Below are 26939 nucleotides of genomic sequence, written 5' to 3'. Positions count from 1 at the left end.
CAGGGGAGAGGAGTTCAGAGAGTAGAGTCCCAGTCAGCTGCTGTGCTCAGGGGAGAGGAGTTCAGAGAGCAGAGTCCCAGTCAGCTGCTGTGCTCAGGGGAGAGGAGTTCAGAGAGCAGAGTCCCAGTCAGCTGCTGTGCTCAGGGGAGAGGAGTTCAGAGAGCAGAGTCCCAGTCAGCTGCTGTGCTCGGGGGAGAGGAGTTCAGAGAGCAGAGTCCCAGTCAGCTGCTGTGCTGTGCTGAGGGGAGAGGAGTTCAGAGAGCAGAGTCCCAGTCAGCTGCTGTGCTCAGGGGAGAGGAGTTCAGAGAGCAGAGTCCCAGTCAGCTGCTGTGCTCAGGGGAGAGGAGTTCAGAGAGCAGAGTCCCAGTCAGCTGCTGTGCTCAGGGGAGAGGAGTTCAGAGAGCAGAGTCCCAGTCAGCTGCTGTGCTGTGCTCAGGGGAGAGGAGTTCAGAGAACAGAGTCCCAGTCAGCTGCTGTGCTGTTCTCAGGGGAGGAGTTCAGAGAGCAGAGTCCCAGTCAGCTGCTGTGCTCAGGGAAGAGGAGTTCAGAGAGCAGAGTCCCAGTCAGCTGCTGTGCTGTGCTCAGGAGAGAGGAGTTCAGAGAGCAGAGTCCCAGTCAGCTGCTGTGCTCAGGGGAGAGGAGTTCAGAGAGCAGTCCCAGTCAGCTGCTGTGCTCAGGGGAGAGGAGTTCCGAGAGCAGAGTCCGAGTCAGCTGCTGTGCTGTGCTCAGGGGAGGAGTTCACAGAGCAGAGTCCCAGTCAGCTGCTGTGCTGTGCTCAAGGGAGAGGAGTTCAGAGAGCAGAGTCCCAGTCAGCTGCTGTGCTCAGGGGGGAGGAGTTCAGAGAGCAGAGTCCCAGTCAGCTGCTGTGCTCAGGGGAGAGGAGTTCAGAGAGCAGAGTCCCAGTCAGCTGCTGTGCTGTGCTCAGGGGAGGAGTTCACAGAGCAGAGTCCCAGTCAGCTGCTGTGCTCAGGGGAGAGGAGTTCAGAGAGTAGAGTCCCAGTCAGCTGCTGTGCTCAGGGGAGAGGAGTTCAGAGAGCAGAGTCCCAGTCAGCTGCTGTGCTCAGGGGAGAGGAGTTCAGAGAGCAGAGTCCCAGTCAGCTGCTGTGCTCAGGGGAGAGGAGTTCAGAGAGCAGAGTCCCAGTCAGCTGCTGTGCTGTGCTCAGGGGAGAGGAGTTCAGAGAGCAGAGTCCCAGTCAGCTGCTGTGCTCAAGGGAGAGGAGTTCAGAGAGCAGAGTCCCAGTCAGCTGCTGTGCTCAGGGGAGAGGAGTTCAGAGAGCAGAGTCCCAGTCAGCTGCTGTGCTGTGCTCAGGGGAGAGGAGTTCAGAGAGCAGAGTCCCAGTCAGCTGCTGTGCTGTGCTCAGGGGAGAGGAGTTCAGAGAACAGAGTCCCAGTCAGCTGCTGTGCTGTGCTCAGGGGAGAAGAGTTCAGAGAACAGAGTCCCAGTCAGCTGCTGTGCTGTGCTCAGGGGAGAGGAGTTCAGAGAGCAGAGTCCCATTCAGCTTCTGTGCTGTGCTCAGGGGAGAGGAGTTCCGAGAGCAGAGTCCCAGTCAGCTGCTGTGCTGTGCTCAGGGGAGAGGAGTTCAGAGAGCAGAGTCCCAGTCAGCTGCTGTGCTGTGCTCAGGGGAGAGGAGTTCCGAGAGCAGAGTCCCAGTCAGCTGCTCTGCTGTGCTCAGGGGAGGAGTTCACAGAGCAGAGTCCCAGTCAGCTGCTGTGCTCAGGAGAGAGGAGTTCAGAGAGCAGAGTCCCAGTCAGCTGCTGTGCTGTGCTCAGGGGAGAGGAGTTCAGAGAGCAGAGTCCCAGTCAGCTGCTGTGCTGTGCTCAGGGGAGAGGAGTTCAGAGAACAGAGTCCCAGTCAGCTGCTGTGCTGTTCTCAGGGGAGGAGTTCAGAGAGCAGAGTCCCAGTCAGCTGCTGTGCTGTTCTCAGGGGAGGAGTTCAGAGAGTAGAGTCCCAGTCAGCTGCTGTGCTGTACTCAGGGGAGGAGTTCAGAGAGCAGAGTCCACAGTAAGGACAAGAAGTATGTGTGTAGGTTGTGTATTAATGTGTGTCTCTCCTACAGGTCCACAGTAAGGACAAGAAGTATGTGTGTAGGTTGTGTGTTAATGTGTGTCTCTCCTACAGGTCCACAGTAAGGACAAGAAGTATGTGTGTAGGTTGTGTGTTAATGTGTGTCTCTCCTACAGGTCCACAGTAAGGACAAGAAGTATGTGTGTAGGTTGTGTGTTAATGTGTGTCTCTCCTACAGGTCCACAGTAAGGACAAGAAGTATGTGTGTAGGTTGTGTGTTAATGTGTGTCTCTCCTACAGGTCCACAGTAAGGACAAGAAGTATGTGTGTAGGTTGTGTGTTAATGTGTGTCTCTCCTACAGGTCCACAGTAAGGACAAGAAGTATGTGTGTAAGGTTTGCAGTCGGGTCTTCATGTCGGCAGCCAGTGTCGGAATCAAACACGGCTCCCGTCGCCATGGCGTCTGCGCTGACTGTTCCGGGCGGGGCATGGCCGCGTTATTGGACCACAACGGGGAAGTGGGCGGAGACCTCTCCCCAGAGGACGAGCTGTATCCCGGCGACCACCATTTCCCTGATGACCAGACAGAGTGCGACGGTGACGGAGAGGAAGAGATGATGACGGAAGGGGATGGAGAGATAGTAGGAGAGGTGGATGACAAGGGAAGGAAGTGGAAGGATGACTCAGAATTGATGACAGCGGGAGACGGGGCGATGGACAATGACAAGGAGGAGAGCAATGACTCTGTGCCAGAGCGGGTGCAGCACAACGGGAGCGAGAAGGATTTCGGCTGGATCTCTTAGGATCCCATGGGATCATTTAGGATCTTTTGTGGATCTGTTGGAATGTCTCAGGCAGAGACAGCTCTCTTTACCCATGTTCATGGGCAGGCCTTCCTCTGAGTGGGGTATGCGGGCGATACATGACAATGATCTATATTGACAGGTGCCACACACACAAGCTGAGCCCTGTGCTGATGATTGCCATGGAGAGCGATTGAGAGAAGAGAGTCTCTTTCTCCTCACCACCTTTCTGATGCAGTTTCTTTCCTCTTTAGTTTAGTTTTTTTCTTGTTTCTGATGAGGACCAGACCAGAGTCTGTCCATTGGTTTAGTTGTCCACCTATGTCACACTGGGGCCAATGAGGACTTATTAAACGGTCTTGGGTGATGTTGGACTGTGGCCATTTGTGTTCACAGTCGCCATTGACATGACGGATTGTTAACCGTTTGGAAAAATGCTAAGGTGGTGTCTTGTTGCCATGCAGTCCTATTTGGGGACTGTCTATACATTTTTGGGACAATCTTTTATCTATTGCAAAGATGCACGCGTCGGTCATCGGTCGGCACATTGTCTCCTGCAGAGTGAAACTGCCACAGACTTGCACTTTAACGTCAACAAGAATCCTGTCAATGCCCTGTGGTTTACATTTTCAATCTGATTTTTAACTACACAACTTGGTGACCGCACCTACCTTTAAGGATATATTGTATGTCCTCATGACTGTTTTATATATATATATATATATATATATATATATATATGGATATTAGTATGCTTGTGCTGTAGTTTGCTGATTATAAAGCCTATGCCTTTCAATGGGTTCTTTCTCCTCCACTTAAGTTACCATGCATTTCTGTTAAGCTGTGGTGAGAATTATGAAAGGTTGAGCAAATGTACATACAAACAAGCCACAGGGATTCTAGTAGACCGAGCAAGAGGGAGCGTTGAAGATAGGGAGAGAAAGGGAGTGTTGGAGAGAGGGAACACTATGCAGGAACATAACCCATCACTCCAGATGTAATTGCTCTCTACTTTCAGAGAGGATATCAACGTTTTTTGGTCGCATACACAGTTTAATAGATGTTATATAGCGGTGCAGCGAAATGCTTATGTTACTAACAGTGCAGTATCCAGATCTCTACTTCAGACATTTACTCCCAGAATGAGAAAGGTTGTCTTGTCTGAGGAAAGGTGAAGAAATGCTTATGTTACTAACAATGATCTCTACTTCAGACATTTACTCCCAGAATGAGAGAGGTTGTCTTGTCTGAGGAAAGGTGAAGAAATGCTTATTTGTGAGAGAGACGGACTACATACACAATGATGACGGGTCAAATCTCATGCCAAAACAATCACACTATAAAACTATTGTACATGTCGCTACATGGCTTACATTGAGTCTCTCCTCCTGACCCATTCTGTCCTTCCATCTCATGTTGTATCTCTTTACTCTTTAAAACCTCTGTTTAGTGATCATTTGTATATTTCACCATCAATACAGAATATGCGCACTTTTACATCTTAGTGGACCTTAAATGATGGCTCATCTTTCTTTTTGGTGAGGACCTGTATTTCAGTTTGTATTTGTAAAGACAAGGTCAGGCTTCTGCTTGAGTCCATCCAGGGAGTGGCCTGTTCTGTTGCGTGGTTTTATGACACTTTCTTTTGTTTGAAAAGGTAATTTATGAAAATCCATGTTTTTGTAGTGGAATTATTATACTATAAAGGCATTCCCTCCACTCTGTCTGATGCCTTCGTGTGGGCACGGTGTGTGGATGCGTTCGTGTGTGCGCACGCATGTGAGATGTGTATTGATTTTCTTCAGATGATTTCCTGTTATTTGACCATTTTGAGTCTTGTGATGATCAGAAGTAAGACTATTGTTGTTATGATTACATTATTAACATTATGATTATTAAGTGCTGGATGCTAAGCATTATTGTGCGTTTTATTTTTGATGTTTTATATCTTGTATAAGGAAATCTTTTACATTTGGCCTTGTTGTGGACAGCGAGCCATGTGGCTTTTCTGACTAGTTATATCAGCCAGTTCTCTGCTTTTCTGATTAGTTATATCAGCCAGTTCTCTGCTTTTCTGATTAGTTATATCAGCCAGTTCTCTGCTTTTCTGATTAGTTATATCAGCCAGTTCTCTGCTTTTCTGATTAGTTATATCAGCCAGTTCTCTGCTTTTCTGATTAGTTATATCAGCCAGTTCTCTGCTTTTCTGATTAGTTATATCAGCCAGTTCTCTGCTTTTCTGATTAGTTATATCAGCCAGTTCTCTGCTTTTCTGATTAGTTTTATCAGCCAGTTCTCTGCTTTTCTGATTAGTTATATCAGCCAGTTCTCTGCTTTTCTGATTAGTTATATCAGCCAGTTCTCTGTTTTTCTGATTAGTTATATCAGCCAGTTCTCTGCTTTTCTGATTAGGTTTATCAGCCAGTTCTCTGTTTTTCTGATTAGTTATATCGTGACAGTTCTCTGGTTTTCTGTTGTATTTGGTTTTTACAGAGAAAAACAAATTAGAGGAAGTTATTCTAAGTTAGCTATGGATCAGAACTTACTGTGTGTACGGTATGGCACATGCGTCTATTATTATATTACTGACATACACTAATTCATTAACATTAGGCCAAAAACAATCTAAGACATTGTATCAAGTGCTTTTGTTTCAATCGTGCGTGTGCAGGTGCAAATATTTTTATTTGGATGTAGTTATTGAGTTTATTTTTCAGTTTGTATACATATGGTATACTTGTATATGAAGAGCGTTGTGACCTGCTAGTCTAGACCTGCTGGAGATCGCATCTTTAACCCCTCTTTTCTTTACTGGTCTTGTTGCCCTGGTTTCCAAAGGTGTGTTCTACTGTATATCCTAAACATAAGCCCAATCCCAAGTCTACCCCTGGCCCCAACCCCTATATACTTTTTGTAGGTCTGAAATGATCGGACTGGTGTACATATTATATATTTCAACTTAGCCTATCAAAGGGCAAGGTCCTTCCAGACCTACAAGACATGTTTTGGAGTGCCTGGATGCTACAAGGTACAGGAACAGAGTGAGCCACAATGTTGGCTCTGGGAATTGGAGTTGGTTTGCCGGAGGTGGTTGCAAACATACCATCTGCCACACTTCCATTTTTCCATCTGTCCCAATGCTAAACACCGTATCCAACGAACATCTGTCCCAATGCCTAACACCGTATCCAACGAACACTCCTCTGCTGTCTGTTTGATTTCACTGGTTGGAAATGCCTTCTCCATGTGTGGTGACGAGCTTTATTCAAGTTGCATTATTTTAATTTGACCCATCCATCAGCAATCTCTAATCTGTTAACGTTTTCAGAAAGGAAACAAATGACGTTGGGTGGATATGTTGAATGTTAATGGCTGAATATAATGGGATTGTCCAGAAGTGTATTTGGAAGTAGTGCAGTATCAGTGATATTTCTCTGTCATCCACCCAGTGCTTTTCCAGTCCAGACTCCTGTGAACACAGGTATTTTTACCCACTTTAGTTCTCTTCTCATCATCACCTGCCTGTGTCTTCTTCTTCCTTGTCTTGGGTTGTAATTCAGGAAATATTTGCCATCCAATCCCCTCAACAATGTGCCTCGATCTGTTTTACCGGCGTGTGCGTGGGTGTGCCTGCACGGGTGTGTGTGTGGGTGTGCCTGCATGGGTGTGTGTGTGTTTCAAGAGAAACGGAAATCATATATTTTATCTCAATCACAGGTGCAAAAAGTTGAGACAAAAAAAATGCAGCTATGTGTTTCTGTTTCTGAATCCTTTGTGGTTTTATGGTCTAAACTGCACGTCTCTGTTCATTTGTCATACCAAAGTCTCTAACATCCGCACACAGCTCATTTCACACCAGGAACAACTGGAGCTGTCAGAAGATGAATATGGCGATTCCTTTCTTAGACGTGTACAAAACTCAAATCTTGATTTAGCCTGTATAGCTTGATTCATATGTGCAAATCACAAAGCCATAGACATGGTGATATGAAGAGTATACTATATTTCAAAATTCTTACTTTTTATTTTCGACTCTGTTCTTTACTAAGAGTGATGTGTTCATATATATATAAATTGATATTACTATTATATATTATTTATTTTCTCTCATGTTTCGCAAGGTGTCTTTCATTTGTAAAGTGAGATGCTTGAAGCTTTATGGTTCTGTTTGGGAATTTTGTTCAATATGATACTGACTTTATGTTGATTATATCATAAACCTGTGTTTGTAACGAAGATGTGTTGAGTAATCAATACCTTGTTCTGTTTGGGAGGATTCAAGTGGGAAGATTTTCTGTATAGTGCTGATCCCTTGATTGTTTTTATAGCCAAACATGAACTTCCCTACCGTCCTGTTGTGAGGGCTAGCCTAAAGGGCTAACCCAGGCCTCGTTCTAACTTAATGTTTAGTGGAAATTAGCTTGACTATTATTTGCAAAACAAATCAGTCTCAATAAATTTGGAAATTGCTGCTGAAAATAAGTTGTGTGTTGTACATTTTGTGTTCATGTCAAACTCCAATGTATGGTTTCTACGTCAGTAATACACCCGTTCTTCACGAGGGAAAAGGAGGCTTTACAACAATGAAGGGTGAGTTTGCCCCTACATGCTGATCTTGGGTTAGTTTCACATTTTCCCCATTGATGGCCAAGGTTAGAATTAGGGGAGGGAAGCTGATCCTAGATCTGTACCTAGCAGAAACTTCATCCCGGATCTTGTGACACACACACACCACGGGAGAAATGTGGTGTAGATAGTGGGAGGACGAACATTAGGCCTCGTTCTAACTTAATGTTTAGTGGAAATTAGCTTGACTATTATTTACTCCCCCATTTTTTTGATGACATTTAAAAATGCATTTCCTGAAATTCTACACAGTTTGACATATTATGCCTCTCTTGATGGGTATTCTGAGGGTGTATATGTGAAGGGATATTTTGAAAACACTACAAGTGGGAGGATAAATTAAGGATAAGTTATAAGGATAAGTTATGAGTTGCATTATAATGATGCACACATGCATATTTATTTATATTAAAAAGACACAAAAGATGAAGACAGAGTACTATTATAATGATGCACATGAATATTTACATAGGATATCATCTACTAAGTTGATCATACATTGACTATCACGTTTCCATAGTATACAGGTGGAAGACATATACTTGGAGATATACCTTACAGTCTAACAAACAGCTGTCATTTAAGACAATAGTTAAAGGTGGCTTTTAGATATTTAACTTAATAGTAAATAAATATGGTCACTGACACACCTAAAGGTTCAGTGTGGTCTGAGTTGAACTAAAGACTGGCGATGAACAGTTCTTGTCCTGACGTTGCTTCCAGAGGCAGTTTGGAACTCGGTAGTGAGTGTTGCAGCCGAGGACAGATGATCTTCAGCACTTGGCGGTCCCGTTCTGTGAGCTTGTGTGGCCTACCACTTCGCGGCTGAGCTGTTGTTTCACCAAGACATACCCAAATCTACTAGTTTGAAGTGGTGTCTACATACTATATATAGTGTATGTTCCTGTATTTGTAGCTGTTTAAGTATAGAGAAGACACTGTGAACCGTACATGCTTGGGAATTTGTTTCATGCTGCTACAGTGCCATTAACAGCATCTGTACGTTGTTAGCTAAAAGCTAAATTAGTGTGGAACTGGAATGTCATGTGATATGTATAGGCCTTTTACTGTGATCCACCATACCTGTATTCTAATTGGCTCCTGTATTAGAGCAAGAGCTTCTGGGTAGAAGATCAGTCCGGGCTGCCATGATGTAGCGTCTGGGGGTGCCACTATTCCCCCTCGCCTTAATATTTATTTTATATCCCCTTATGAACACAGTCTCATCCTTAAAGTTGACAGTTTAATGCACATTGTGTCAGGCCTACAACCCACAGCCTTACATTAGCTTAAAGTTTTTATTTATTTGTTTATCCCTTATTTTACCAGGTAAGTTGACTGGGAACACGTTCTCATTTGCAGCAGTGCCCTGGGGAATAGTTACAGGGGAGAGGAGAAGAATGAGTCAAATGTAAACTGGGGATTATTAGGTGACAGTGATGGTTTGAGGGCCAGATTGGGAATTTTGCCAGAACACCAGGGTTAACACCCCTACTCTTACAATAAGTGCCATGGGACCTTTAGTGACCTCAGAGAGTCAGGACACCCGTTTAACGTCCCATCCGAAAGACTGCACCCTACACAGGGCAGTGTCCCCCATCACTGCCCTGGGGCATTGGAATATTTTTTAGACCAGAGGAAAGAGTGGCTCCTACTGGTCCTCCAACACCACTTCCAGCAGCATCTGGTCTCCCATCCCGGGACTGACCAAGACCAACCCTGCTTAGCTTCAGAAGCAAGCCAGTAGTGGTATGCAGGGTGGTTACAGACATATGCATGGTTACTGGTTACAAGCTGTCAGGTTGGATGGGGAGTGTCGCTGCACAGCTATTTTCAGGTCTCTCCAGAGATGTTCGATCGGGTTCAAGTCCGGGCACTGGCTAGGCCACTCAAGAGAATCAATCAGAGAATTGTCCCCAAGCCACTCCTGCATTGTCTTGGCTGTGTGCTTAGGGTCGTTGTCATGTTGGAAGGTGAACCTTCACCCCAGTCTGAGTTTGTGAGTGCTATGGAGCATATTTTAATCAAGGATCTCTCTGTACTTTGCTCCATTCATCTTTCCCTCGATCCTAACTAGTCTCTCAGTCCCTGCTGCTGAAAAACATACCCACAGCATGATGCTGCCACCCCCATGCTTCACCGTAGGGCTGGTGCCAGGTTTCCTCCAGACGTGACTCTTGGAATTCAGGCCAAAGAGTTCAATCTTGGTTTCATCAGACCAGACAATCTTGTTTCTCATGGTCTGAGAGTAGGTGCCTATTGGCAAACTCCAAGAGGGCTGTCAAGTGCCTTTTACTGAGGATTGGCATCTGTCTGGCCACTCTACCATAAAGGCATGATTGGTGGAGTGCTGCAGAGATGGTTGTCCTTCTGGAAGGTTCTCCCATCTCCACAGAGGAACTCTGGAGCTCTGTCAGAGTGACCATTGGGTTCTCGGTCACCTACCTGACCAAGGCCCTTCTCCCCCGATTGCTCAGTTTAGCCGGGTGGCCATCTCTAAGAAGATTCTTGGTGATTCCAAACTTCTTCCATTTAAGAATGATGGAGACCACTGTGTTTTTTAGGACCTTTATTGCTGCAGATATTTTTTGTTACCCTTCCCCAGATCTGTGCCTCAACACAATTCTGTTTCAGAGCTCTACGGACAATTCCTTCGACCTCATCGCTTCGTTTTTGATCTGACATGCACTGTCAACTGTGTGACCTTGTATAAACAGGTACAGTTGAAGTCTGAAGTTCACATACACTTAGGTTGGAGTCATTAAAAACCAGTTTTCAAGCAGTACACACATTTCTTGTTAACAAACTATAGTTTTGGCAACTCGGTTAGCACATGTACTTTGTGCATGACATAGGTCATTTTTCCAACAATTGTTTACAGACAGATTATTTCACATATAATTGACTGTGTTACAATTCCAGTGGGTTAGAAGTTTACATACACTAAGTTGACTATGCCTTAAAAAAGATTGAAAAATTCCAGAAAAATGATGTCATGGCTTTAGAAGCTTCAGAGTCAATTGGAGGTGTACCTGTGGACGTATTTCAAGGCCTACCTTCAAACTCAGTGCCTCTTTGCTTGACATCATGGGAAAATCAAAAGAAATCAGCCAACAAAATTTCCAAACGAAAGCAATTTCCAAACGCCTAAAGGTACCACGTTCATCTATACAAACAATAGTACGCAAGTATAAACACCATGGGACCTCGCAGCCGTCATACCGCTCAGGAAGAAGATGCGTTCTGTCTCCTCGAGATGAACGTACTTTGGTGCGAAAAGTGCAAATCAATCCCAGAACAACAGCAAAGGACCTTGTGAAGATGCTGGAGGAAACAGGTACAAAAGTATCTATATCCACAGTAAAATTAGTCCTTTATTGACATAACCTGAAAGGCCGCTCAGCAAGGAAGAAGCCGCTGCTCCAAAACCGCCATAAAAAAGCCAGAATGTGCAGATTTGCAACTGCACATGGGGACAAAGATTGTACTTTTTGTAGAAATGTCCTCTGGTCTGATGAAACAAAAATAGAACTGTTTGGCATAATGACCATTGTTATGTTTGGAGGAAAAAGGGGGTCGCTTGCAAGCTGAAGAACACCATCCTAACTGTGAAGCACTGGGGTGGCAGCATCATGTTGTGGGGGTGCTCTGCTGCAGGAGGGACTGGTGCACTTCACAAATAGATGGCATCATGAGGTAGGGAAATTATGTGGATATATTGAAGCAACATCTCAAGACATCAGTCAGGAAGTTAAAGCTTGGTCGCAAATGGGTCTTCCAAATGGACAATGACCCCAAGCATACTTCCAACGTTTTGGCAAAATGGCTTAATGACAACAAAGTCAAGGTATTGGAGTGGCCATCACAAAGTCCTGACCTCAATCCTATAGAACATTTGGGTTAAGGGGATTTCCCTGTTCCCAGAGACAAGATATCTTAAAGGGGTACACTCATATATGGAATATTAGGAGTTTTATTTTCTGAGTTTTAATTAGACAAGTGAATAATGTATTGGGAATAGAGTCGTAATTAAAATGCTAAATCAAAGACGAGACAGTTACTTAAATCAAATGAATTCTAAATAATAACGAAGAGACAATTACGATAGATTTATGCCTATCGAAATGTTCTTATAAATTTAGCGAATTGAGAGATGAGAGATGTTGATTGATGTTGTAAATTCTAATTCAGCATTCAACAGATGTGATAAATTAGGTTTGGTTTATCGAACCCGTAAGTACTACTGTTGCTGCAGACAGCCAACAATTATTTACAATTCATTGAAAGTCGTTGCGGCTCGGCTCTAGGTTGAGCACTTGTTGATGACATCACTCGCAAGGCACATTTGTCGCCACGGAAATTATGTCATGACTGGGGCAATCGGAGAAAATTGTTTGTGTCATTTAGAAGGAAAATGTGTGCATTATTGTTTTGAGTCACTTTTCAGAAGTTGATGAAAATTTCCAAATACATTTCTAAAAGTAGTTGTAAGTCGTCAGGGTAGTCAGGAAAGATGCTAAAAACTAGCAGCAGATTCGCTAGGTTGAATTTGGTTATTTGAGCTTTTCCCCTGATACGTACATCTGTAACAGGGGCAAGTTGGGTTAATCTTGAGGAACATGCAGATGGTGTTTTGTTTTATTGAGATGTAAACGTGAGTCTCTGAGTAATTATGTCATCTGAAGCATTATAGTAGTGGTTTTTGTATAGGTTGTTTTTTACTGATAAAAGTGGTTTGTTTATTTGGTTATTGTTTATTGTTTATTTTAGGAGTTGATTTAACGTAATTAAAAATTGTATTCTGGTGTGTTTAAGTAGAATTCCTTCTTCCGGGACAGATGGAAGTTATCTAAAATATCTAAGTTGAAGGAGCCATGGGAGAATGCGTCTACATTTTTATTAAATATCTGGGATTAAATTACGGATTTCTTACACTGAGAAATGTACAACATTTGCGGCAGAGGGAAAAAGTTATACATTGGATAATAATGTTATCTGGTTAAAGTTCCTGGGTTCATCAGCGACCTAGTATATCGGATGGTGTGGTTACACCCCTTGGGGGTGTAAAAAGGGGGATTATGAGGATTCTGTGTTATGCACTATAGCCTGTTACCACATATGTGATTGAATATTATCTGCTGTTGGCTTGTGTGGATGTATGTATGTGTTTTGCAACATAGCGTGTGTTTTGAAACATTGCTAACAGTTTCAGGGCCATGGGCCTTTCTCATGATGGAAAAATACAGAATAACATGAAGACAGGAACTGTGCAATGAGTTGGGGGGGGCACATTCAGAACGTAGTGTTGCGAGAACAAACGGTCTTTTGTTAGATAACAGGAGCTAACGGTATCGAGCATGAGCGCATATATATTCTTCACAAGCAAGTTACATCTATCAACTGGAGTGCCCGGGGGCTGGTACCAGCTCGTATGACAACAATCAACGATAGGCTGGGTGAGTCTAAAACACGCCCAGTCTCTACTCTGACAGGCCGGCTCGGAAGCAGGAACTATTTCTGTCAGGGTATATTTATAATATCTTTGTCAAGAACAAGTCAGTTCTCTGTTTGCCCTGCGAGGTGGGACAGAGGGCCCGTATATACGAAAATTGCATTTACCACTGATTGCTTAGCTAATAAAAAATACATAGTATACAATCGGTGACTCATTATCATATTTATCCTGATACCAGATTCGAATTGACGCAACTGTAACAATTGGTGACCCCGACGTGATCTGGTAAAGGACATCGCTGGACATTGGTGTACCAGCCGATTGGCCAGTACTGTCGTCGGACGGTGTGTCTCACAAATCCTGACCGGTCAACTAAAAAAGGTAAGCAGACACCTGTTGTGAAAAACTAAAGTTCTGCACATTGGCGTTATCCAAATTTAGTTTTGTGAGACACCTGTTTGATGTAAGTAACCAAATTCTATTAATTTATATTGGTAAAGGATCATAAGGATTACATTGTGGTAAATGCAATTTTGAACTGATCGATCACTTTTATGGTATGACAGTTAATGTAATGTACTAGGTAGTTCGGCGAAGCTACTGGTTTATATGAGGGTGGGTCGGTGAACCTACTTGTGTGAGTGTGGATGAACGGCAATATAACAGCGAATGTAATGTACTAGGTGGGTCGGTGTACCTACTGGTTTGTGTGGGTGAGTCGGCGTACTTACTGGTGTGAATGAAGATTTTATAAGGACAAATCGAATGATTGTGGTACATTAGTTATCAGTCGTTCTACTGATGACAGGCTGAATGATCTACGGATAATAGTACAGGCAAGAGACCTGTGTTATATTGGAAATAAGATAAGTTCCTCGAGTGACTGTGGTACATTAGTTATTAGTCGGCGTACAATAACAGGTGAATGACCTAAGGGTAATGAGATGGGTTTTATTGGAAATAAGATAAGTTCACTGAATGAACGTAATACATTGGGTATTGAGTGGGAATAGCTAATACCAGTTTGAACGACCTACGGGTATTTGTTGAAGTCATACTGTTAATTGACTAAGGAGGTAGCAACGTTGACATGAAAAAAAGTGGCGAATTGTTATTGGAAATAATTCTAAAAATTATATGATACACACCCCAAATGTACTTAACAATGACTAGTCAAGAGGCTGAGAAGGTGATGAAAACTTTGAAGTCCACTTTAGAAATAAATGGTGGTAGAAGCGGGGAGAAAAGCTATACAGGGAGTGGACAGAAGAAGGCAGCATTGCCGCGCCCAACGGGCGCCCAGTCGACGGGGAGCCTGGTTGGATATTGGAGACGCTAAAACGGAGAATAAGGAGAATCCTCGCTGGGGAAAAGCTTGGGCCTTTGAATCGTAATGTTTTCTGGGAATTGTCTCGGTGCCGGAGTTTGCTAGCATAGACAGTTATAATGGTATGGTTATTGGCGGGGAAACTCAATCATTTGAATGGCGTTGGGGTAAAGTTTTTGCCTTCGATGCGGGGGACTGGGGTTCGTGTCTCAGCCTTGACATCGATAGATCAATTTAAATATTTATGGGTTTTGCCCGGATTGATACGGTTATTAGTATTTGTTCAAGATATGACTGAACGTTTTGATAGTTTGTTTAGGTTGAATTGAGAGACTAATTCGTTCGAGATAATGGCGAGGCAATTTCTATGTAATACATTGTGTTTCCCAAATGATCACTGGAATAGCCTATTGGGAATGGAGTCATATTTTTTTTTTTTAAAGGTGCTGGGTCATGGGATGAAACAGTTATCTAAATCTGATTAATTCTAAATAATAATGAAGAGACAATTACGATAGATTTGTGCCCATTGAAATGTTCTTATGAATTTAGCGAAGTACATGGTAAGTTTACATTTTGGGGTAGAGGAAGTTGGAAGGTAAAACTGCGTAATTATGTTGACTACACAATAACGTTCCTCAAATTATGACAGAAAAAATTGGTTGTGTGATTTAGAGGGAAAATGCGTGCAGTATAGCTTTGAGTCACTTTACAGAAAAAAAATTCCAAATACATTTTTTTAAAGTAGCTGAATATCGTTTTACAATAATTCCCGGTTATTGATTTTGGTTTGATTGTTCAGATAACCTCCTGTTTAACTTCAAATGGTGTTAAAGTATACTAACATTCAAATCTGTTTTCATTATGGGGAACAATGAAAAGCCCGCAAAGTGGCTGTGTTTATTTTATGTTAAAGGGACAGTGCACGTTTATCACAATTGTGTGAGTTTATTGGCAGAGTATAAAGCATTTTGGGGAGACAATCCTTTAAAGACTGAATGAGTTACATGAAACATTGAGGAAATTTAAAACAAATTATTTGAGGGTATTATTATAATTATTAGGTTTTGTTTGTAGCAAACGTTTTGGGTTTAAGGGGATTTCAATGTTCCCAGAGACAAGATATCTTAAAGGGGTACACTCACATATGAAATATTATCAGTTTTTATTTTAAGTCTTAATTAAATAGGTGAAATCTTTTGATAGAGGAATGTTGTTTAATATAGTAAGAAACACTTCTTTGGAGGGGTGGTATGACTTATGACCTCCATTGTAACTTTCCTTTGTGGGCTGATCAGCCTCATTGGAAAGCCATTTGGATGGAGAATATAGGGTAATTTGCAATACTGATATTAAGGTGTTGCAGGAATGAAATTCCTCTGTTTTAATGCCCAATTAAAATTAAACACTCTGTCAATTCATAAGAATTTGTATGACTCTTATTTTGTATAAAATGGACAGAGCCCAGTCTTAAAGTCAACCAGCAGCGTTTATTCACGAGAGTACTGCTCATGATACATTTTACCACAGATTATAAACTGAAAATGACGTCAGCATTTTCTAAATGTTCCGTCTCTTCTTGACACTGGTAGAAAGGCTGTATAGTTCTCAAGCCTTCCCACATCAGTCTAGAGCCAAGGCCAGCCTGTGTAGATAAGCATTCTAGCCAGTCTGGCGATATAGTTCATTAATTTCTACCAAGGAACAGACAGTCATTGTTCTAATTCTTGATTATATTTACACACATTATATTCAGTACTAGGATTAAAAGAAAATTCATACATATACAGTAACATAATAGTATTCTGATTAGTCAGTCCTGATTGAAATATATATACATAATTAGTCATTATTGATAAAAATTCCCTTAACATATCCACCCTTTGATTAAATATTATACATCCAATCACATATGTAGTTATATTGAAATATTAATAAGCCTACTTCTATTTTTATTAAAAATATTTCTTATCACAATATCACATAACATAAACCACTACTTGCATTCGCACTGACTGTTTTTTAGGCCTACATCAGAATCATAACTCTTCTTATCAGGATTTTCGTTAATCTTTGTAAAAAAAACTGTCTAATATTGAAACAAGATACAACCTAACCTCCCTAAATATCAAAAATGGTCTCATCAAACATAAGTTCCCCGCAAATGAAGGATCCAAATTCGTCTACTTGTTCTGTAGACATGCATTCAGCACTCCATGGGTCAGAACCTGGAATCGGCCCGTACCTCACCATCTGTTGTGTCATCGATTTCTCCAGAGTCCTGGAAATAAGGCCTCGTACACAGGGAATTAGACAACAGCCCCATAAAAGTAAAACAGTCACACAGGTGAATGTAGCCCATAATACAGTGATCATAATATTTTTCCATTTTCCAAACGTACTATCAAACCAATTAGTCAGATAAGTATCCACCCCAGAGTTTTCTGCCAAACCGTGAGCCAGGGTGGTCAAACCAGCTGAGGCTTCGGTCACTGATTTGTCCAGAGCTGTGTTATTTGGGATGTAAGCACAAACATGGTCCCGAAAATCACGCATACTCCTCCCTTTTCAGCCAATAACATATCTAATGCAATTCTATTCTTCCAAGCCATCAGGCTGGTTGCTTCAGTCTGTTCTGCCAAACCTTTAATAGCATCTCTGGTATAATTGGTAAAGCGCTGTTGATTATAATAAATATAATTAATCCAGTCCACGTTCTTATTGAGAGTAGACCACCCGGAAATGCTTAACTCTAATCCTGCTAGGATCTGATTTCTTACTTTGAACTCGTCTGGTATCCCCAGTAGAACCCCAATGTTATCAATATATACTCTGTCATCAAAAGACCCAGATGGAGTACTTATTTTCTCCCGTTTGGCCAACTTCATGTCTTGGTGTTGAATGAGTGTGAAAGGCATTCCCAAATGTACAAGGGAGCATAATCCTGTCCAATCTGCCGGTAAAACTTCGCCCTGACATCATTCCCTCACACAACCTCCAGATGTCAGCCCTAGCCCACTTTACCTTATTGAAATCCCCAGAGTTCAAACCGCCTATCAAATTAGACATGGTCTCGTCAGTGGTAATATATCAGTGGTAATATTCTCTGTCCAATTGCAGGTACTATCTTCCCCTACATATTTCCCAAGAGTACTGTACCGGGCCAAATGGTAATAATCTCCTCCGGTCACTGTAAAGGGAGGAAGTCTTGATTTAAAAGGGGAACCTGTGGATATAAATAGTAACTGTGACTGTCATTATCTGGCATTCCTGCTTTCGTCAACAGCTTTACCATACTGGTCTAACCTCCTCTACCCGGAACCGTAGTAGGGTGTCAACCAAAAACTGGTCATATCCAACATACAATAACCCTAGATCCTCTTTCATGACCTTTTGAAGGGTAAGGCGTATCTTTATGCAATAGATCCTTCTCTCCGGATTACAGTCAAAAACTCTCAACTTCACTATACTCCACCTCCTTCCATACTGGGTGAGTAGATTCATATAGTCCTCTCTCTCCGTATGAGCTATGACCTGTCCCCACAACCAACATGGGGACCTACACCGATATATACCATAATGGCTCAGAGTCCTAGACTGCCATGTAGTTAAAGACCCCATTTGGTCTACATAAAACTCCATTGAGAGATCCTTCCCAACCTCTACTCTAACTTCCTGTCTACCCAGATCTAGGGATCTCTTATGCTTGTGTTGGAACAAAATCCTCACCATCTAAACCATGGGTCAAATTACCACTCTCCACATACTCAGATGGGACTTGCTGTATCAGGAATATGGCACCCACGATAAGACAGCTCAGATGAACAGCGCCCATGTGAAGCCCCACCCTCTCCCCGAGAACACATCATTAGCAAGAGCCAGACACACATTCACTTCTATGAACAAAAACAGGTGTGAAATGACAGAAAGGATATCTTCATTCGAGAGATGGCACCCGGAATTCTGTTAATTCCAGTTCTCCTCTCGAACACTGTTTATTTTTCGACAGTGTCAAGGTGTCTTACCCTCCCGCCGTGTGATATGAATCCGGGTAGCTCTTTCAGCTAGCTGTCACCAGGAGTCCTTGGTATGGTTCCCCCAACAAGTCTCAGGGACTGGATTGAGTGACTTCACCTGTAGTTCACCTGTAATGCATAAAATCCTGGACATAAAGGCTTGGTTAACAACACATTTTATCATATGTTTAATCTGATTATATCTTTAACTTCTATGCCTATTTGTTAGCTAATTTAAAAAAAATGTATTATTAGTTTATTATCCAATAGGCCACTAACTTACCCATCCCCCTTTTGATACCTGGCTCTGCCCAGGTAACAACCTTATCTACCCTAAATAATGATTTGGGTAGGATTAGTAAATTATCCTTATTTTCTGACATTTCTTTCCAATTCTCCCTTGGGCATCCATTCATCTCAATCCTGTATCAATTCTCTGTCAAGTGTCTTATCTAGTTTAAGAAGTATCTGTGCTATTTATATATTTTCTTAAATATATATATATTTACAGATTTAAACAGTAACCCCTTTCTCTCCTATCTCTCAAATACCACTAAGCTTCTCACTGTTTGACTTTATCTAAAATCATTCATTTTAGAAAAAACATGTCTATAAGTGGCAATCTCTAAAGTCCTTACATTTCCTTAATCAATCTATCTTAATCCTTACAAAAATCCTAAATCATCACAGATGTCATATATTCCTGTCAAATGTAATACTATTTAAATAAAAACCTCCTAATAGTCAAACAAAGCCAAAATGAATGCTAAATATATCAAATCCTTCCTACACTAATAACCTTTTTCCTTCAGGGATCCACAGTATTTTATCTGACAATAACATGAATTAACCTTAAAATCAGTTTCATCAATAATTTAATATATGTTGCATAGTGTGTGGAATGCCTTATCTACAGTAATTTATCACCTCTAAGAACTGAAACTTATTTTTCTATGTAATTTCCTGCACTATTGGTTTAATACGGTGTCCTGTCCAAACCTCAAAGGACCATGTTTTATCTCCCCCTATTTATTCTCAATGATAAATAGGATTATTTTCTGTTGTAATACCAAATCAATAATAGCCAATTCAAAAACTTCAAAGCTAATATTGTAAAACAGAATCCTGAAACACTTTCTCATCAGTGATTCAAACAATAATTCTAACCCCAAACTAAAACTCCATCATAATTAATTTACCTTAAAACTAGTAACCCAAATGACCACAAATTCATTATACCAATGGCTCTCCCCTGAGGCTGATCAGACCCTAAAATATAGCCATGATAAGGTCAATAGGTCATACCACCCTTTTATAGTCATGTTCCATACTACATTAGACATATTAAAGAACCCTTTATCCTTAAAATAAAAAATTAACTTGTGTAATTAAAACTCATAAAGTTCCATATGTGAGCGTGCCTCTTTAAAATACCTTTGCACTAAAACAAATAGTCCTAACAAATGTTTTATGTGTATATATTTGCAAACCTTAATGAATAAACAAAACTTCCAGGGCTTTTTCAATTTAGTCATTTATGGCCTCAATCTCACCCACTCTCCCCAAGATTATAATCCCAGGAAACATCTAAAAGTGAGACACCTAAACATCAATTTCCCAGAAGAACTCAAAACGCCTAACTAGCATTCACTATGCTACTTCGATTCAGAAACTCAAAAAGTGAACTATCAACTAAACCTAATGATAATTCCCCTTTACCTCAAATCATAAGTTTTAAACAGTGTCAATGTATATGTTTACTTAAATGAACATGCTACCCTTAGATACAATTCAATTGTGTTGAGGTAAAGGGGATATTTTTTTCCTCTCTTCATGGTTAAAACTTGTTGAGGATAGGGGGCAGTATTTTCACTTTGGATGAATTGCGTGAACTGCATCCTACTCTGTCCTAGATTGCTAATATATGCATATTAGTATTACTATTGGATAGAAAACACAGAAGTTTCTAAAACTGTTTGAATTATGTCTGTGAGTATAACAGAACTCACAGGGCAGGCAATCTTCCAAACAAGAAGTGAAATTCTGAATGTGGGTCAACTTTGACGTCATCGCCCCCTCCTTTCCCAACAAGATATGGATCTGGAAGCACTTACTACGCCTTCCACTAGATGTCCTCATTCAGTAGAAAGAGGAATGGAGCTTTTGGTGTGAACTTTGACCGAACGGGAGGGGAAATGGTCACTGTCCCGACAGAATGCCATTTTCCTGCGGCGCTTTTCTCTGTGCGTGCCACCGTCGTTCCATTTGGCTGCAGCTGAAAACGTATGATCCGGTTGGAACGTTATTGGATATATATGAAAATAACATCCTGAAGATTGATTCTCTACTTAGTTTGACCAGTTTATCTGAGCTAGATTGACAGCGCTTTGGCCCAATGATAATGGGGGACACCAAGGATCGCAGTGCATCTAAATAGGGCCGGACTAATGCATTTGGGGCACCTACCTCCATTCTGCAACTTTTGCCATGAGGCTGAGATTTGTTTTTTGACGGTTAAAAGCAAATTGACTGCATTTCAACATATTTTACCCCAAACTCCAGGGGCCCCCAATCAATATATATTTTGAGAGGGACGAATCCACCTGTTCTGAATATTGGGGGGAGGGGAGCAATTTTGCCTATGACAAAAACACAGAGACACACACACACACAGAGAAGAAAGAGAGACTGAGAATACATATTCCATTCCATTTGTGTTTATTTTCTCTCTATCACATTTACATCACCTGCCTTATTTTCAACATCATCTTCATCATGACATTAAGTCATCCATTCACTTGATGTCACAGACTGACATAAGCAATAAAACAAATCCCTCTTCTACACATAATGAAGGAACATCAATCAATCAATTAACACGAACAAGATAATAAAGAAACACAAATAAGGTCAGTTTCACTCCAGCCAACGATAAGGCTCGGTAAAGACATGGCACAGCAGGAGAAAAACATTTAGACAGTTAAAAAATAAAGACAAACAGATCAAAGACAGGTAAAACAGTGACAAAGACAAACAGATCAAAGACAGGTAAAAACAGTGACAAAGACAAACAGATCAAAGACAGGTAAAACAGGTAAAACAGTGACAGAAAGACAAACAGATCAAATACAGGTAAAACAGTGACAAAGACAAACAGATCAAAGACAGGTAAAACAGTGACAGAAAGACAAACAGATCAAAAACAGGTAAAACAGTGACAAAGACAAACAGATCAAAGACAGGTAAAAACAGGTAAAACAGTGACAAAGACAAACAGATCAAAGACAGGTAAAACAGTGACAAACAGATCAAAGACAGGTAAAACAGGTAAAACAGTGACAAAGACAAACAGATCAAAGACAGGTAAAACAGTGACAGAAAGACAAACAGATCAAAAACAGGTAAAACAGTGACAAAGACAAACAGATCAAAGACAGGTAAAACAGTGACAGAAAGACAAACAGATCAAAAACAGGTAAAACAGTGACAAAGACAAACAGATCAAAGACAGGTAAAACAGTGACAGAAAGACAAACAGATCAAAGACAGGTAAAACAGTGACAGAAAGACAAACAGATCAAAAACAGGTAAAACAGTGACAAAGACAAACAGATCAAAGACAGGTAAAACAGTGACAGAAAGACAAACAGATCAAAGACCGGTATAACAGGTAAAACAGTGACAAAGACAAACAGATCAAAGACAGGTGAAACAGGTAAAACAGTGACAAAGACAAACAGAACAAAGACAGGTGAAACAGGTAAAACAGTGACAAAGACAAACAGATCAAAGATAGGTATAACAGGTAAAACAGTGACAGAAAGACAAACAGATCAAAGACAGGTAAAACAGTGACAAACAGATCAAAGACAGGTGAAACAGGTAAAACAGTGACAAAGACAAACAGATCAAAGACAGGTAAAACAAGTGACAGAAAGACAAACAGATCAAAGACAGGTAAAACAGTGACAAAGACAAACAGATCAAAGACAGGTGAAACAGGTAAAACAGTGACAAAGACAAACAGATCAAAGACAGGTAAAACAGGTAAAACAGTGACAAAGACAAACAGATCAAAGACAGGTAAAACAGTGACAGAAAGACAAACAGATCAAATAGGTATGCCGATTACGAGTACGGTAGAAGAAGAAGCACAGAGTTGAGCGGAGCTGCCATGACGATGAATTACATTTGGATGGAGATCCATTGGCTTTGCTGTTGCTGTGCTGTTGGGCTGGACTCAAAAACATCGACATTCAAAAAGCAAACAAAGAATAGAATCACTGAACATATTTCAAGGGCTTGGTTAGCTTAATATACTGGGTAATGACTTGGGACTACAGTACATTTTGAAAGAGAAAGATACATAACGGAGAGAAATAGAGGAGGAGATGGAGAGAAAGTCACTGAAGTTATGACAGGGAAATGTACAGGTACGGAACAGGCAGACACCAAGGCAAGCGGCCTGTTGGAATGTGCAGGACAGGAAACAGAAACCCCAAAGGTGAAACCATGAAACTAGAATTATATTTCTCTGGATAACACACTTCCTCATTACATACAACATTACCTCAAAAGATAATAACAACAACACGTATTCTGATAAATCCATATTTGGCAGGAAGGGAGACAGAAAAGGTAGCAGATTTTAGGAATCGTGTACAAATCATTATGACTGCATTTATAGCACAGTCGATCACTCCATAGTGTATTATAAGACTTGTCGTAAGCATTCACAACAGCTCATGGTTCCTTATGACCACCTTAACAAATGCATTACACCTTCATAAACATATTCATTATATGCATTACACTAAGTGGGAAGAGTGCAGTATATGGACCACTATAAGCATTCATAATGGCCAAGGACTCATTATAACTGCCCAAATAAACGCCTACATGCCAATGAATGCATTCGTAATAGATCCCACACAGGTGGCTCAAAGAAAGGTCATCAAAAGGTCAAGTTAGTTCAATTAAAGCACATCATTGCACAATGTAAGAAGGTGAAGCAATACTGCATGGTTGTGGTATAGATATGATATACACATGATAGGTCCAACTGTTAGTGTGTATGTTAAATGTTTTCCGATACTGAAGACAGAGCGCACTAACAGTTCTCTACAGGCAGTAGAAACTAGCCAGCGTTACAAGAAAGAAAACAAGCTTTTCTTTTTGTAGGTTTCAAATTCATCAACGTTTTTTCTCCCCTTTTCCCCTAAACTGCAATATAGAAGTATGTACATGTTATATTCAATATAGCTTCTCAATTGCCCTTTAAAAAATAGGAAGGAAAAAAATATTCTGAGCAAATCTACTTGAGAAAGTTTCCTTTTTATATAATAGAAATACAACAAAGAAAACAACATCAAAATAGCACCACAGTTCTCTTTACGGTGCATATGCCCTGAAACTACAAATCCATATCTAATAATCGTCACTGCTTGTCCCACTTCCTCTTTCAACACCTATCATAAAGCCCCAGTTCTCCAAACACACCAAATCAAAACCTTCCAAAGCCTCAGGTCTCCTAAACACGTTCTCATTTACAGCAACAACGTAGGGAATAGTTACACCGGGATGAATGAGCCAATTGGAAGCTGTGGATGATTAGGTGGCCATGATGGTATGAGGGCCAGATTGGAAATTTAGTTAGGACACCAGGGTTAAAATACTCTTACAATAAGTGGCATGGGATCTTTAGTGACCACAGAGAATCAGGACACTCGTTTAACATCCCATCTGAAAGACAGCACCCTACACAGGGCAATGTCCTCAATCACTGCCCTAGGTTACATATATATTTTTTAGACCAGAGGAAAGAGTGCCTCCTACTGGACCTCCAACACCACTTCCAGAAGCATCTGGTCTCCCATCCAGGGACCAACCCTGCTTAGCTTCAGAGGAAAGAGTGCTTACTACTGGACCTCCAACACCACTTCCAGAAGCACCTGGTCTCCCATCCAGGGACCAACCCTGCTTAGCTTCAGAGGAAAGAGTGCTTCCTACTGGACGTCCAAAACGACTTCCAGAAGCATCTGGTCTCCCATCCAGGGACCAACCCTGCTTAGCTTCAGAGGAAAGAGTGCTTCCTACTGAACCTCCAACACCACTTCCAGAAGCATCTGGTCTCCCATCCAGGGACCAACCCTGCTTAGCTTCAGAGGAAAGCCAGCAGTGGATGCTGCTGGCAGGTAACAATTAAATAAAGAGTGCTCCCTTTGCATTAGCCCTGGCCAGTGACCCATAAGGCCAATTTAGTGCAATAAAAAATTACATGGCGGGGATAGGGTGACTTAAATTGAGAACAATGGACTTGATTGCTCTGATGCAAATCAAAAGTATGACTGGCCAATCCGCTGCCAGTCAATTGGTGGAGAAGTGTCAGGTGCTTTGGCTGGGGGATGGACTGAGAGAGAGCTGAGCGGGTGTGTTTAAGTGCTCACTTAAAATCAAATCACAATCAGACAGGAGTCCAAAATAGGAGTCAGTCTGGAAATAAAACCTCTTCTCTCATCTGGAATAAAATGTGAAAAAGCCACTTGCCAAGACTAAACCCAATGTTTCTGAAAGCAGTATATGAGTAGGATGTGTAGGAAACCCCATGTCGTTGAAACGATCTGTTCCGAAGACGACAACAAGCAACCATTGAATGACTGATGGGTAATGCTGGACCAGTTTCCCCCCATACCAAGTTAGGGCAAACTGCCTGAGATGTGACTTCAGGGGTCATCTCGGTGACACAATAACAAGGTTGAGGGGAAACCCTTACTCACAAAGTACCGTGCTGTACTACACTCTTAAAAGGTGCCATCTAGAACCAAATGGCTCTTCGTCTGTTCCCATAGGAGAATCCTTTGAAGAACCCTTATTGGTTCCATGTAGAGCCCTTTTGGTTCCAGGTAAAACCATTTCCACAGAGACTTCTACATGGAACTCAAAAGGTTTTCTACTAGAAAACAAAAAGTGTTCTACCTGGAACCCAACAGGGTTCTCCTATGGGGACAACCGAAGAACCCTTTTGGAAGCCTTTTCCCCAAGGCTGCATCCAGTACCACTCTATTCCAGACAACATTGTGGGCCCCATTGGGCTGTGTACACCACACACAGAGAGAACTAGACATACAGGTTCAGAACATTCTTATGGGGGGACCCAAGAGGTGTAGAAGCCCCATCCCTGAAACCCCATTTTAACACCAAAGCAGTGACGACCCAAAACCTCTAATTAAATTTCACTTCAAAATCTGTGTATATAAAATCCCCATGTATAAATGTTTTTCTTTGTGCAGTGCAAGTTAGTACCATTTCTTTAGGTACATCATTTGTCCTCGTAATGTTATTTTCATTGGCACTTGTGAAGTTTCTGACCATTAAATTACCAGCCTACTCTCCATTCTGACCAGTGAGGAACTGTAAGACACGGCTTCTCTCTCTCAGACAGAACGCCTGACAGCAAGGTTACTAGCCAACAAGCATGACCATATTTGTTGGTAATGGAAATCAAGGAAAAGACTGACATGGCATGGCTCTATTAAACACGTATCGGGAAAGTTCAGCGTGACAGTGGAATTAAAATGTAAAGGCAAATTTCTCTGTTAACATTCACTCAAACTCTGCATATGTCGGCTCAATCGGAAATTACCAGTACGCAATCTGTAAGGATTCAGGGATAAGGATGAATAGAGCCCCAAAAAGAATCCCGTTGGTTCGATTGCTTGTTTGTTGTACCCAAAAAACAACAAGATATAACAGTCACGGCCAGCTGTCTTAGAATGGCCTTCTACTGATGTCATGTCAATTAGAATATGAGACAGCTGAGAGCGCATGTGTCAACATGACAACAGATGTGTAAGACAGCCAACGACTGGAAAGTCATAGGCTGTGTTCGATAGGATAAAAGACGCAATGTATCATGGGTAAATTGTGACTGACTGATCTACAAATAATAATGAGTCGATATTTATGATGGAAGGTGATTTGTAGATCAGTCAGTCGGCAGGCAGTTGCCTGCAGTAGTTTTGATGCTATCGAACACTGCCACTGACTGTGGCCGTTGTCATCGAAACAAGTTCAAGGTGAGCTGAGGTAAGAGGCCAGGTGGCACTACAGGATGTGCACGTGCGTGACTGTGCGTAGGGCTCTAAAGTGCGGCCATAAATATTTTGCTGTGCGACCTAGATTATTTTTGTTGGGGGGGGGGGGGGGGGTGTACTGTGCTCCTATAAAAACAAGTATCCCGAATAATAATTGTTGTAATGATTAGGCTTCGCAGTACTGTTGATTCCGAGTCCCCTAGAGAAAAAAAAGTTAGCATCATGGTTGAACCATTACTACAGCAAAAATATCTTGTTTCTACCCCAGTTAAAAAGATCTGACCCATATTACCAGCGCAGTTGTTATTCTTTCTATAGCCTATCGTCAGGACCGCAATTTACGTTAATAAACCACTTCGTGGGCCATTTGTTTACAGTTTGTTCAGTCATGTTACCTCATTGGCTACCTAGCTAACAAACTGGTAACTTGACCAGTATATCCAAACATTTAGGGGCACAGAAAGGAAAAGGATAGCTTCTTCAGGAGATCGATGTCCTCATCACAAACCTGACGTGCTTAGAGACAGTGTACAATGTTCAATGTAATGCATCTCAATAGGAAAATAGTGATTTTACACAATGTAGAAACCAAATATTCCACGTAATTTCAGATA

General features: G+C 41.5%; 1 protein-coding gene and 1 long non-coding RNA gene across 8 annotated transcripts in view; both read left to right on the top strand.

The window, feature by feature from the left end:
* The window catches only part of zbtb46 (zinc finger and BTB domain containing 46), a 218554-nt gene extending 213454 nt beyond the window's left edge, over positions 1 to 5100 (top strand). Inside the window, exon 6 of one of the 2 annotated variants that reach the window (XM_090225674.1) lies at positions 2368 to 5100. In XM_090225674.1, the coding sequence (XP_090081800.1) occupies positions 2368 to 2808 (441 nt within the window). In that variant the 3' untranslated portion in view covers positions 2809 to 5100. Of the gene's footprint in view, positions 1 to 2057; positions 2270 to 2367 lie in introns of those variants that run through there. The other variant, XM_090225675.1, reaches the window with a different exon arrangement.
* A 13967-nt stretch (positions 5101 to 19067) lies between these two features.
* Positions 19068 to 22348, top strand: LOC149970690 (uncharacterized). Of its 6 annotated transcripts, XR_016492912.1 has the most exons (4): positions 19087 to 21781; positions 21984 to 22075; positions 22106 to 22150; positions 22190 to 22348. It is a non-coding gene; the product is annotated as an uncharacterized LOC149970690 (long non-coding RNA). The 6 variants fall into 6 exon arrangements; XR_016492915.1 differs by lacking the exon at positions 22106 to 22150 and having other exon boundaries at positions 19068 to 21781; positions 21939 to 22075; positions 22226 to 22348; XR_016492914.1 differs by having other exon boundaries at positions 19068 to 21781; positions 21939 to 22150.
* The last annotated feature ends 4591 nt before the right edge of the window (positions 22349 to 26939 follow it).

This window comes from Oncorhynchus mykiss, chromosome 28 (genome assembly GCF_057628025.1).
Source record: "Oncorhynchus mykiss isolate SJ-2025 chromosome 28, ASM5762802v1, whole genome shotgun sequence".
Lineage (NCBI taxonomy): Eukaryota > Metazoa > Chordata > Actinopteri > Salmoniformes > Salmonidae > Oncorhynchus > Oncorhynchus mykiss.
This window is presented reverse-complemented; position numbering and strand designations above follow the sequence as displayed.